General features: G+C 50.7%; 1 protein-coding gene across 3 annotated transcripts in view; it reads left to right on the plus strand.

The window, feature by feature from the left end:
* LOC144722117 (focadhesin-like) overlaps positions 1-13,726 on the plus strand; it is a 38,770-nt gene that overhangs the window by 23,553 nt on the left and 1,491 nt on the right. For all 3 annotated transcript variants that reach the window (XM_078600275.1, XM_078600276.1, XM_078600277.1), the window contains 17 exons: positions 220-336; positions 604-842; positions 1,342-1,431; positions 2,046-2,190; positions 3,088-3,207; positions 3,731-3,853; positions 4,976-5,053; positions 5,773-5,844; positions 6,563-6,665; positions 6,806-6,886; positions 7,471-7,599; positions 8,243-8,358; positions 9,378-9,611; positions 10,168-10,257; positions 11,014-11,191; positions 11,347-11,444; positions 12,039-12,314. In XM_078600275.1, coding sequence (XP_078456401.1) covers positions 220-336; positions 604-842; positions 1,342-1,431; positions 2,046-2,190; positions 3,088-3,207; positions 3,731-3,853; positions 4,976-5,053; positions 5,773-5,844; positions 6,563-6,665; positions 6,806-6,886; positions 7,471-7,599; positions 8,243-8,358; positions 9,378-9,611; positions 10,168-10,257; positions 11,014-11,191; positions 11,347-11,444; positions 12,039-12,314 — 2,289 coding nt within the window. The remainder of the gene's footprint in view (positions 1-219; positions 337-603; positions 843-1,341; positions 1,432-2,045; positions 2,191-3,087; positions 3,208-3,730; positions 3,854-4,975; positions 5,054-5,772; positions 5,845-6,562; positions 6,666-6,805; positions 6,887-7,470; positions 7,600-8,242; positions 8,359-9,377; positions 9,612-10,167; positions 10,258-11,013; positions 11,192-11,346; positions 11,445-12,038; positions 12,315-13,726) is intronic.

Consider the following 13,726-nt stretch of genomic DNA (forward strand, 5'->3'; position numbering starts at 1 on the left):
CTCTGATTTATGTTTGGTCCCTGGTCATGCATTCCTTTTTCTATCTCTTGGTGTATTTCTGAGCATGCAAATCTCTCCATGCTTTCTTGTATGTGCACTTTTTGGGTTTCTTTCCATTTGTCAGTATCCTTGTTTGTGATCCATATGTCATGGCTACGCAAAATATGCCACTTGATGCTCGAGGTGGCCAGGCAACCGAGGGGTGTGTGGTGATCGCAGATCGGTGCCGACGTTCTGCCGACACAAACCTGGCTGGAGATGGTCCTGGAGACGCTGCTGAGCGTGGTAGATGGAGGCTACCTCCCCAAGGGCCGCACCTACAACTGGTTCCACCAGGTATCTCTCGTGAGCATACGCAGTGTCCACCAGGGCACACGGCCTCGCCTGCCATTCTCACATTGTGCCTGTGAAATGGGGATCCCTGTGACCCGTCATGGGTTCGTGACTCACACGAGCGATATCCAAACAAGGAGATCCGTGGTGTGTGAGCACAGCAGCAACAACACAAAGAGAAAAGCGCCAATATGGCAGAGGAGTACAGAGAATGAGTACAGTGCTGGATGGTCATGGCGCGCCCACTCATGTGCACCCCACCTACCCTAGAGGACCCAGTCTCGGGAGAACACGTGCAGCGCCCTGGCGCGCAGCTGCGCCGCACTGGCCCTGTCGCTGCTGGTGCCCGCGCTGGCCATGAGTCTCAAGGACGGCGTGGCTCGGGCACTGGAGGTGCTCATCAGGGCCCTGCCGGGGGCGCCCGGGGCCGACGAGACGCCCGTGCTGCTCTTCCACTGCGGCCTAGCGCTGGGGCTGTTCCTCGCACGCCTGCACGAAGAGCGCCTCGCGTGAGCAGCCATGTCGGCACGGCCGCACGTCACACAGGGCGTCGAGACGTTACAGGGGAGTGACCACCATGGTTTATGCAGTGCCACTTGATTCGGTGGTCCCGTACCGCTGCCCCGTAATGTCCGAAACTGAAATATAGTTTTGGGCACAGCTGCAGTCCGCCTCGATCATTCCCCCAGAAAACCATTTTTTTATATTCTCTAGATCTGCTTCCCAGGTGAATATATTTCTCTGGAAGCGAATTTATGTCAGTTTGTGTTTTTCAATAATTCAAAGGTCCCAGTCAATCGGGGTTAGGACTGGGGCAGTACAGAAAGGGACGTTATAGTCCGCCTTTTATGAGATTTATCAGTGTTTGAATAGTGGTAAAGTGATTGACCACTTAATAAAAATCACCTGAGCTCACGTGAATTATTTAAACTTTATTTGTGTTACTTTGCCAATGAATGGTGTTCACTGGTGCCATCGTGTTGTTTTGTGGCTTTGTGTTCTGCATAGCGAGGTTAGTGAACAGAAGCTGTCATTGCTGCTGATGAGGGCGCTGGATAGCCTGGAGACGAGCTGCTTCCAGCCCCAGCTTGAGCACACGTATGTAACAACAACAACCGCCATTCGCCACGAAGTGCAGTGACAACACCACGGCGCTTGTGCCAGGCTTTGTGCACGTTAAAGCCGCGTCAAGTGTAGAACGCCAGCTGGCAGGAGATCATGGGACAGACCCAGGTGCCATGGGTTGACTGATTGAAATGATTGGCTAATGCACCACCTGTACGTAGCGCACGAACATGCGTACGTAGTGCACACACACACACGTGCGTAGCGTGCACGCACACGTACGTGGTGCACATACACATATGTAGCGCACGCACACATACGTAGCGCACACAGACTCGTGTACGTAGTGCGTGTACACGCACGCACCCTCTCCTCGCAGGCCATACGCACACCACACCCCATTGTGCACCACCCCATCGTGACACATCCAGCGTTCAACATTGTGTTTGATAGATGTTTTAGCACATTCATTGGTGGCAGAGCTGAGACCTTCAGCTCGTGACACTTGGGAACCTGGAACTCGGCTTACAAACTAGAATCTCGGCTGTACCGTCTCCGGGGTCTTATGAATCCCCTCTGCCTCCGGGCCACCCCAAGTAGCAGCAGCAGGACTTCATGAGTCGTGGTGTGCCGTGTGGGGGGTGCAGGGCAGGCTGTGTGCTCGGCCTGGGCCTCGTGCTGGCCGTCATGAGCCAGAGCAGTCAGACGGAGAGCCACGTGCACGTGCGTGCCACGCGAGACAAGCTCACGGCGGCGGCGGCGTGCGAGCAGACCGGCCGCCAGCAACAGGAGGTACGGGACCTGTGCTGCTGCTGCTGCTACGCTGGGACTCGAGACAGATTAAACTACAAACCAGGATAGCTAGAGAATAGGACCACTACAGGTGGACCACAATTCAAAATCTCCAGTTTGTAATTATAACACCGAATCTTGCCATTCCTTTAAATCGCGAGGGGGTGAGTTGCTCCATGCCTATGATACCTACGGTATGGGATCCTCACAATGCAGCGGCGTGTGTTAGCTCACAGTGATCCTATCCCTGTATCTATAAGGGCAATACCTATAAATATACTGCCAATTTAAACCAATTTGTGGACTACCCTGAAGCTGAAATTTGGCTTTTAACATGGTGAGAAACTGATGCATGTTCTATTCGTGCACCTACTTTGTTGGCTAACGTATGACTGCACAAATAATGGCCACAACATCTTGCCCCTGGATGTGAATGATACATTTAGGGTTAGAGGCCTATTTCATATGAGAAATGGCACGGAGTGTGCTGTGCTGTTGAAATGCCCCTCCAGTGTTATCTAACTTTTCCCTACAATGTTACATTGTTGCCATTATTTGTTTCCACAAGCATCCCACATAAAATAGCTGACCACAGGGTTGATTAGGTCACATGAATCATGGATTGTTCATTACACGTGCCTAAACGTGGAACTGTAGAATACTTCATGCCTATCACTCATAAAGTGAATACACGCTTCTAGAGAACATCATTCGTACATGGAACAACTCAAAAGTATTACGTGCCAACAGCAAATCTGCCCACCACAAGTCCCAGCAGCTGTGTCCACATCCGCGTAGCGGTCGTGCCCCGTGGCTTGAGTGTCGCCCTCGTGGGCGCCGTTGCCGTTGACCAGATCCCCCCGTGCTCGGGTGGCGTGCGTGTCCTGCCTCTCACAGGCGCTGAGCTACGCCGTGGCCTGCGTGACCGTGGCAGCATTCAACAGCGGCATCCTGCAGGCCTCAGAGGCAGAGCAGGCCATGAACCAACTACGCATCCTCGTGGAGCAGAACCAGCAGGTGTGTGTACGTGGGGAGCGGTGGCGCAATGGTTAGCGCACTGCGCTATGAACCCGGCGACACGACTTCAATTCCCGTTGATGGCCAACATTAATGAAAGATATCTGAACTGATCCTGGCCCTCCCCTAGGTCGATTCGGTATCAAATGAGTACTCGGGAGACAAATGCAGTTGAGCATGGTGCCAGGTACCCACCCCCTCATGTGCCGTGCACGCCTTCGTACGTGCTCGCTAACAGCACTTGTCCCAACAGTCTGTTAAGACTATACGGGGGGTATTTGTGGACTCTCTCCAGTGCCTTAGTTTGCGAAATTAGAAACGTGCGTGTTCCACTACTGCAAAGACCTCTTCTTTCTCGAGGCCCTGCCAGGGAAGAGTTACACTTTACTATTCGTATTATGGTACATTCATTTTTTTTTATACCTGGAATTGAAGATGCGTGACAGAGAAACGTGATATTTTAGAGCTATTGTTGGCAGTAACCTCCCAATGTCTCCATTGTCTGTGTGTCTCCTCACGTCAGAGTGCCGGCTTTGCCCTGGCGCTGGGCGTCGTGGTCTGTGGGCTGGCGTCGTGCGGGCATGGCGGCGCCGACCAACTGTGCACACGCCTCATGGCCGCTTGGACCAAAATCCTCCATGCCGAGGTCAGGGCTCCTTCCGCTGCTGTGCTGTTTCCCGTACCCTCACCTGACCCCACCCATACCCTCACCTGACCCCCCACCCTATTTCCTCACCTGTCCCACTCCATGTCCTCACTTAGTGCCACATGTGTCTGGAGTTGCGTTAAGTGGTTGCTGTCTGACTTGCACATTATCATTAAACCTTTTAATGTTCATAGAGGTGTTTTTTTTTATTCTGGCTTCCTGACCCTAGGACATTACCACTAAAACAAATAACATCGACGTGCCACTTCATCCGGCTGTCTGGACCTCGGGCATTAACAGTGAAACCACGTAATCCTCACCGTCTCTTATTTTTCGATTTAAAGCTTTCGTGACTGCAGGGATTCATCTTCTTGGTTCTTTCGGTAAAGTCACGTAGAAGGGAAGTAATAAAATAATAAAAATAAAACATAATAAAACAATTCTCACGACGTTTCGGCCACAACGCAAGCAGCCGTCCTGAGGACGGTTTTAACGACACATTTATATATATATTACTTCCCTTCTACGTGACTTTACCGAAAGAACCAAGAAGATGAGTCTCTTATTTTGCCTCTTTTGGCCTTGGGCGATACTGTGAAGCCTAGGATTCCTTTTTGTTTTTTTTTCATCTGGCTCGGAGTTCATCCATTAAACATGTAAACCTCAGAATCCTAAAGGTGCTTTATTCTGGCTTCCTACACTCTTGCCTTTTGGCTATTGAAATTAGAATAATTTAAATAAAATTATATTAATAAATATACTGCGTGTGGTGATGTCACGTGAGCTGTGACTTCACAACACCCCTCACGCCCTTTACTTTATGTTGAGATCATAACCTAATTTAACGTCCATGCGCTATGAAGAAGGGCCATTGCCTGAAACGTCGCCGAGTACCGTAAAATACGGTATGTATTTTTCCCTTTTAAGCTCACGATGTTTTTGAGGAACGTGTTGAGTTTTAGTTTCTTGGACAGCCCATGCACGAATGTGAATGTGTGTCCCGCGAATGTGAATGTGTGTCCTGCGAATGTGAATGTGTGTCCCGCGAATGTGAATGTGTGTCCCGCGAATGTGCGTAGCGATGCGCTCACGTTCACTCTGCTTGTGCTGCTGGCCCCACAGGGCTGCCCCACCACGCAGAGGCTGGCTGCAGCCAGCGGACTCGCTGCGCTGTCTGGCTCCGAAAGTCCTCTCATCGCGGTCAGTCGGCACAAGTCTCTTGCTTTATGCCTCACTAAAGATCCCTGGTATACTTTGGGTTCCGATTAGCAGGTTTTCCATTGAAATAAATGTTAAAAGCACACACCGGTGTGCTGTACTCGTGACGAATTGGCCACGTTCTGTTTACGTGACAACCCTTACTAGTTGGCTGTGTCGGGTGGTGACAGTTTTAACGACACATTTATATATTTACGCTATCGAACCCAAAAAACCTCTTATGGATGAAGCTTCTTCATATGACCTCATAGACTTCTGTGATTTGAGTCGATCTTACCACAGCATCACCGGTATCAGATAGACAAATATCCCAAAACCACCAGCCCAGCCTTATATGTTGCAGTGTGTAGACGCATCTCTCAATGCGTTTACACACAATGCGTGTTCACTGTAACACGGTTCTTTTATCACGCGGTTTCTCAGCGGTCGACGATGAACTGCTTTCGTGAGTTGCGCAGCTGAGCAGTTTGGGAATTCTGGGTATTCGGGTGGAATTCTGAAAACCGCGGCGTGCCCTCACCCTGGTTCTTTGTCCCGCCATATTACATTCCTCGCTTAACGCTTGCAGCGTCGAACCAAAGCCTCTCTTTCATCAGTGGATTAGTTAATGAGTAAAACTCTAGTTGTTCAGCCAGATGGCTGTTGGATGCATCACCAGAGCTGGTTCTGTAATGTTTACAACAACATTTTCACTTCCACAGCTGAAGACGGATGCGCTGGAGTCACCGCAGTGCCAAGCGAGGCTTGTTGGGGCCATCAAATCGCTCACTCAGGTCCGGGGATAACGGCACAGCAGTGCTACATAAAGACCACACGTATTGCCTTGTGTTTCTTCATGGTCAAGAGTTAAAGGATCAGCTCAAATGAGTATAGGGTACTCGTGTCCATTGAACGTTCCACGAGTGGAAAATTCCACATTCTTATGGCACGAAGCGATCTTCATTGTAATGCCGACAAAGGGATGGCTGATGGGTTGAGGAAACCCCTCACTGGGATTTGACCTCACAGCTTTGTGGATTGTGAGTAGATCAATCTAGCCAGTTACCTAGCCAGATCAGGGAAGCAGCATTCAATACATGTTTATGAAAACGTAAATATAGAGATGTAATTGGGAATTGTTGTTTTATTATCAACCCAAAACTCCATGACTGCCTTTTAGTGTGTGCTGTACTCGTGTTTGTGGTTATTTCCATGCATAGCGCCCTGAGAACGACTGTTTAAGGGTGCTTTATACATTTAAATTGTTATTATAGTGCCGTGCTTTGCTCGTTTTGTGTGGTTATTGTGTCTTTGCTGTGCTGTTGTGTGTGGTTATTGTGTCTCTACTGTACTCTTGTGTGGTTATTGTGTCTGTGCTGTGCTTGTGTGTAGTTATCGTGTCTGTGCTGTTTGTATGTTTGTGCTTATCGTGTCTGTACTGTCCTCGTGTGTGTGGCTAGTGTCTGTGCTTTCTAGTAGGCATCATAGGTTCTGTGACGTGTCCGTCTACAGGTGGTGAGTGCGTCTGATGCTGTGGGGCTTCAGAGCAACGCTGCGTGGCTCCTGGGTCATCTGTACCTCTCGTCTAGCGCCACCATGCACGGCCGTGCGTCTGGTACGTCCTCTCCCAGTACCTTGGGCAGGCTCTCGCTCGCAGCTCCGCGTCAGGTCAACTGTCCTCTGCGTCCCTGCTTACCAGTGGGGTTTACTTTTGTCCCCGCTGTGCATCTCTGCGTGTGCCTCTTCCATCCGCAGTGCCACCGGACTTTGACTACCTGCCCAGCAGTAGCGTCATCAAGGCTGCGACGGCGTTCCTGATTGAAGCCGGCCGTAGAGGTATGGATTGGCTGTGTGATCAGCGCTCTGCATACACAACTGCCCCGACAGCGACTCTCCTCCTCCTCACATATGACCTGTGCAGAGCACATATTAGAGATTAAGCTGTAAGTAACTTAGCTTTGTTGCTTTGTCTGAGAACTGAACAGCAGATATTTGTAAATTTGGGCAGTACAACGTTCTATGGTCCATGGAGTTGGTAGGCGCAGTCACACACAGACAGGAGCTGTGTGCGTGTGAACCAAGTGTGTGTAGCTTTGTGTGTGTAGCTTTGTGTGTGTGAGCCAGGTGTGTGTGTTTTATTCACACTCACAGTTAACATTGGTGATGCATATCTAAATCGGTTCTGGGCCTCCCCTTGGTCGACTAAGCCTTAAATGAGGTGCAGTGTTTTAACATCAGCAATGGGGATACAAAGGCGGCCAGGCGTGGTGCTTTCCACCCACCGCCTTGTGTGCTATGTCGGCCTTAATATTGTTTGCTAATAGCACTTGCCTCAACAGTCTGGAAAGGGTATATGGGGGATCTTTGTGTTTGTTTTGCCCAGGTGTGTGTAGCTGTGTGTGTGGCCTCTTGTGTGGTAGGTCCCGAGGCTGTGTCTGCTAGCTTGGTTGCTGTAGTGCTGGGGGCTCTGGCGGCTGCTGCCTCCAACCATCAGTTCCCCCCTGTGAACTGGCCGGGGCTGCTGACTCCACTGCTGCGCCTGGCCTTTGGTGAGAACCCTGTATCGCCGGTGACCCCTTAGCGACAAGCACGCGACCACTTGCCAGCATGCAGGGCACCGAGCTACATTTGGTTGTGATAATTGTTCTTTAACTTACCTTTTGAGCCAAAACAATAATTGTTAAATGCTTGTAGACATGACTACTTAATTTGTTTGGCTGTGTCGAGGGGTTGTATCTTAAAGTTGTTCAAATCATTTTGGCCTAACCCAAACATCTATTATGAATCATGTGTATGCGTGTATGATGTTTAGAGTTTATATGTGAACATGCATGTAAATATGTATGTTTGCATGTGGGGAGTGGTGGCAGAGTGGTTAGTGTCCTGCGCCTCAAACCCGGTGACCCAAATTCGATTCTCACTCACGGCTAATACCAGTGATGATTATCTGAACCGATCCTGGGCCTACCCTAGGTTGAATCGGCCTCAAATGAGTAGCTGGTGTGGTGTGTGAACATCGCCACTCGGGAAACAAAGGAGGCCAGGCGTGGTGCTGGCCACCCACCCCCTCGTGTGCCATTCCTGCCTTCATAGATGCTCGCGAACAGCACTTTCCCCAACAGTGTGTTAAGGCTATTGGAGAATGTTTGTCTTTGTGTGCGCACACCTGCGTGTGAATATTTGTGTTCACAGGAGAGGTCGTGCAGCACTTGGCCATCCAGCTGGCAGTGGCACAGGCGCACGCCTCCCAGAGTGCATCGGTGTTCCTGGCTGTGTGGGTGGCAGCTCCACTGCTGCACAGCCTTGCGGTGCGCTCGTACGACTGTGAATCATCACACGCTCACTCGCTCGCTCATTGTCTGCTTTGGGCCTTTGTCTTCCTTTTTACTTGACAATACATCAAATAATATGGTCACCTCCTGACCAGTATAATTAATGATACATTTGGTATTCGCACCATTCTTAGCGCAAGGCTATAACGAAGAAAGGTGCTGTGTTTTACAGTCTCCAGTAGTTTCACAGTACGGGCGATGTTGCTGTTTGTGGTCACATTTTAATAGTTTGTAGGTGATTTTACTAACTTGGACCACGACTCTGGCACACAATGTTTTACATTTTTACAGTTACATTTTTACACCCACAGTAAAAACCAGGACGGCCTGCCGGATTCAAACCGTGAACCCCTGCAACAAGTGGCGAACGCCCGACCGATGGGCCCCCAGTGTAGGAATCAACCGTTGTGTCCAGTTTGCTGAAAAAAAGTTGCACAGCAAAGGATATACGTCTGGGTTTGTCCTTTTGGCCACTGGCACTGCCTGGGTGACGAGCCACTCCGCTTGGCAGCGGGGCCCCTCCCCATCGCCCGTTATGGATTATCCCGGCCCAGATCAGCGTGTGGAACGTCCTCATGCAACCACCGGCAAATTATGTATTAAAACCTCTCTCTTGATGTAATGGGAATGACGCAGTCTTTAATCGCTGTTGTATTTATTTTTATTTGCCGAGTATGGCACCTTTGACGGGAGGTTGTGGGTCACTGAGCAAGAGAGGTCAGTCACTTTGACTCAACCGCCTTCCCCCAGACGTACTGCAGAGAGACTCCGGAGTCCAGGAATTGTGTTTCTCCACAAACAAATGATTTTCTGCACCCAATTTACAACGACTGCAGCCCTGCTCTCTCTTGCTGTCTGTGTGTGTCACTACAGCCTCGCTTTCACCTGGCCGTCTGTGTGTGACACTGTAGCCTCGCTCTCTCATCATGCCGCCTGTGTGTGTCACTGTAGCCTCGCTTTCACATGGCTGTCTGTGTGTGCGTGTGTCACTACAGCCCTGCACGCTGTCCTTCCTGTGCTCCTCCTTGCCGCTGTGGATGAGGCACGTGCCACAGGACAAGATGGAGGCATTCCTGGACAGTGTCTGCACGCAGGCTGGCGGAGACCAACTCGCCCTGCTGCAGGGCCTCCACGACGCCCTGCGGCTGCCCAATCTCCCACATTACTGCTGGTCGGCACTCAGTGCCGCCACCGAGAGGGCCTACGCCGGTCTCCCTGCGGAAATCCAGGTGCGGTGCCCGGCTGTGAGCTCACGTACGGCCTTCGAACAAAGCCGTAAATGGTGGAAGGTCATCGAGGTCAAGGTGAAGAGGTCATCATGGTCATGTTAACACGTGGGCTTTCACGACCAATATTATCCATAAGAAATAATTTTTTTGGGTTAGATTCCATGCTAGATCCCATGTTCAACTCGATGAGCGTCATGCACATGCATAGTCCCTCCATATTTCATGGACTCATTCTCTTGTGCCACAGCACTCTTATCAATGTATGGATGTATGTTGAACTTCTTTCGCACCATACGTAGCCAACCATGCTCATCGGAGTTGCGGGGAAAGGACAACAAACTAAACACAAAAAACTATTCTCAAGAAATGAGTTTTCAACACAAAAACAAGTCCTTATCACCACCTGAAAGTAAAGAACTGCATCAGTTGGAAAAAACCTCCATGTGCTTGAGCTGCCGCACGTATTACGAGCGTGAGAATGAATATTAACCGGCGAATCATTGCGCGGCTGTGAAAACGATGCTGGCGCACGCGCTTTCCTGCTGTGCGACGACAGGAGTGCCGGCTGGAGCAGTACCGGCTCACGGCTCACTGCCTGTCTCAGCTGCCTGACGCAGACATCGACCGCATCACTCACGTGGGCACGGTGAGCACCGCACTTGCTTCACGGGTGGCTCCGCTCCAATCGCTGCCCTCGTCTCAAGGACCCTCGCAAAAGATGTTTCGCCCCATGGCTCGTCGTGTGTTTCAGCCCAGTAAATGTTTCTGAAGTTACTATGATAACTTTTAAATGGCCTTTCCAATGCAAATGAACTCTCTCCAGATCATACGTCATTAAATCGGGAACAATTGGAGTTGTTTACTTCCTCTTCTATTCCTTCTTACATTTAAATATAATTTACATTTATTTAATCATAATTATATTTTATTAGCCCAAAAGCCCTTGCTGAGTCTCAAGGACATTTTTTTGAGCCATGCTCTCCACAGAAAGTCCATGAATTATATAGAATATAAATGATTATATATATTCCACTAGTTCACAAGAGCACTTCCTGCTTTTTTCTGATAACCGTGTAGCTCAGCAGGGATGGGAGTCTCTCACGTGCATGATGATCCTTGTGTGATTCACCAACTCTACCTCCAAGGCACTGTATCCTCAGCATGCTGACCCACACCCTGCGAAATCAGGTTATGGCTTTTGAGCCACCCTTCAGCCATTCACTTCCCCTCCCAGCCTGCCCCCTTGTTCAGCATCATTCCCGCCCCCTGCCCTGCCCTTCTGATTTCTCACTCAACCGCCCACTCGCTCGCTCACTTGGCCACTCGCTCGCCCACCCGCCGGTCCGCCCACTCCCTCACCCGCCCGCTCGCTCACTCACGTACCCACCGCTCACTTACTCAGGAGGGCCTGCTCAAGGCCACGCTGCTGCGGGTCCTGCTGGTGGCCGAGGGCCGGGTGCCTCTGGTTGGACTCAACGACAGCATCAACTGTGCCGTCGGGCACCCGCAGCACCGAGCCGTGCTGTGGCTCCTGCTTCAGGGCCTGCACCAGGCTCGCTTCACGCAACACGAGCACACGGGTACGCACACGCACATACGTGCGTACTCGTTTGTTATCGATGTTAGGGTTAGGCCACTTAATGATCTGGCCAAATGTCTGTCGTTAAGACCCTCCACCAGCCGACACAGCCAGACAGACGTGCGAGCGTTAGCGTGCCGATTCTTCTTGTTGCAGGAGTGCAGAACCGGCTGGAGTGGCTGCTGGAGCTGATGGGTCACATGAGGAACACGGCGGCTGGGCCCGGCACCGAGGACAACGCCACGCAGCAGCAGGTACCACAGTTCCCTGCGGAACTTCCCCATACCCACTCACCCATGGCACCCCAGCATACGATCACAGCCACTGTATGCCGTGGCACGCTCGTTCCCACGGAATATGGTCGCCCACGATACTCCGCCATACCCTCGCAATGCTGATACCCTGACAGCCATCATATTCTGATACCCATGGTAACTTTATGGTCTCCGAAATTCACATGGCCCTGATGCTCCTTGGTACGGTCCTGACACAAGTGGTTCTCAGAAACCCATGGAACCGGGAAACTGATGGTATCCTGACATCACAAGGTAGACAACCATGACACTTTAAGGTACCCTAATAACCACGATATCTTAACATCCACGATACCCTCACACCCATGGTACCTAACAACCACGGTACTCTGACGGTAGTGTTACCCTGACACCCACAGTCCATCGATAGTCACGGTAGCTTGACTTTGCATGGTACGCAGACACCCATTGTACGCGGGTATACGCTGCTCATGGTAAGCATCTCAACAGCCTGACATTGGAGATGGGGGGGTCCCTTTGTTGCTGTCCTGAGCGCTCACGCGAAGCCTCTCGCCCTCCGCCGCCACCGCACAGGCGGTGGAGTTGCTGCTGCGCGTGTTTGCAGCGGCGGCGCTGGCCTGGGCCGACCTCTCCTCGTGCCTCCTTGCCGCCGCGTCTCCCTCTTGGGGCCCCGACACCACCACCGAAGAGCCCCCCCCCGGCCCGGGGGCGGCCCCCTCGGGGTCGCCGGGGTCGGCTCTGGGTTCTAGGGACGAGGACGGGTGGACGGTGGAAGACTGCCTCCGGCTGTTGCCGCTCACCCTCCCGCAACTAATGCAGAAGGAACCCTGGAAGCAGCAAGCGGACACGGTGAATGGCGGCAGGGCGGCGCGGGACGATGCTCGTGCCTCGCGGCAATAAGGGCCAGCCGGTCGGCCGATGTCTCATGCAATATGCTGATCTCTTTGTGTCCACTAACCCCACCACTGAAGCGCTTGGGTAATGGAGCTCCCGACACATTAATCACAAAAGAAAGGGCCATTGTCCCAGACATCAGCCTACTGCACACACATGTCCATTACCAAGCTGTGTTATTGAGCGATGCGTTGAGTGTTCCTAGGTCGTATGTCTGAACACCACTGTCAACAGTCCCTGCACTTTTTCTGTTGATTTTGTTTTTTTGTCTGCTGGCTAATGGAGTTTGTTTAATCACTTAAGAGAAAAAAACATTGAACCCATTGGCTCATGGCTGGTGGGCCAGAGGGCCCATCTGGATGGACGTTGCCCAATGGTTCACACATTTTTATTTCAGCAGTTGAACACATTGTAAGGCGTGCTGTGCGGTGACGACGATGTTTATAGGCAGCACATGGGATCAAGTAAGGCCGCCAGTCTTTCCTCATGACAACTGGTAACTTTCGACCAAAGGGGCGTCATTTATCTTTTTAATCCCTGACGGACGGAGGGACCAAGTCAGTCTCTGATGGGATGATCACTTCTAATCTTACCAGCTCATTGCCAGCCAAGTACGCATCGTGTGACCCTTGACATTTTTCTCTTGCTGCCCTATTCTGACTTTTAAGGCGCACAGCATCCGCTCACTCTCAAAGAGAGACTGACTCACGTTGTTTGCCTTACTTTGTGAAAATATGGTAAAGAACCGGTTAATATAATTTTGCTATACATAGACAAACGTCTAGAACAATAAAGACAATGCGTCTTCGCAACTGGGAAACTAGGGCAAATGTCGCACGTGGTGACGTGAGCCACCGTGGGGTTTGTGTGTTCCAGGCATTTACTATTGTGACGTTCAACTGGGAACAGTTTCCAGTTCCTGATGTTTTTTAAGCGGTGACGAATTCATAAAATGGTTACCGGTTATCGTTGAACAAAGCTGAGTAAGAATGTATTACATTACATTTCGATATTTTACTAGGTTATTTAATTTTAGTGTGTCCTTCTCCTGATTTTCAGGCTTGCTTGCCGTGTCATCGCACTTGCAGCACCACGTTTTGTTGTCCACTCATTGATATGATAATTTTTTCTCTAACCCCCCTCCCTCTCTCTGCGTCCGCCCTCCTCTGTCTATTTAAGGCCACCCCACAGAGACGACCACCTCTCTCTGTTACCTGTGTTGCTCTCTCTATGTATCTTGGTGATATCTGTCTGCTAATATGTCTCTATAGTTTTCTGGTTAGATTTTATGTCGCTATTTCATTATACCTGATGATGATTGCTTGTGTTGCAATCGAAACGTCGTATTCTATTATTTAATTTAATTT

Source organism: Lampetra planeri, chromosome 13 (assembly GCF_965212315.1).
Source record: "Lampetra planeri chromosome 13, kcLamPlan1.2.h2, whole genome shotgun sequence".
NCBI lineage: Eukaryota > Metazoa > Chordata > Hyperoartia > Petromyzontiformes > Petromyzontidae > Lampetra > Lampetra planeri.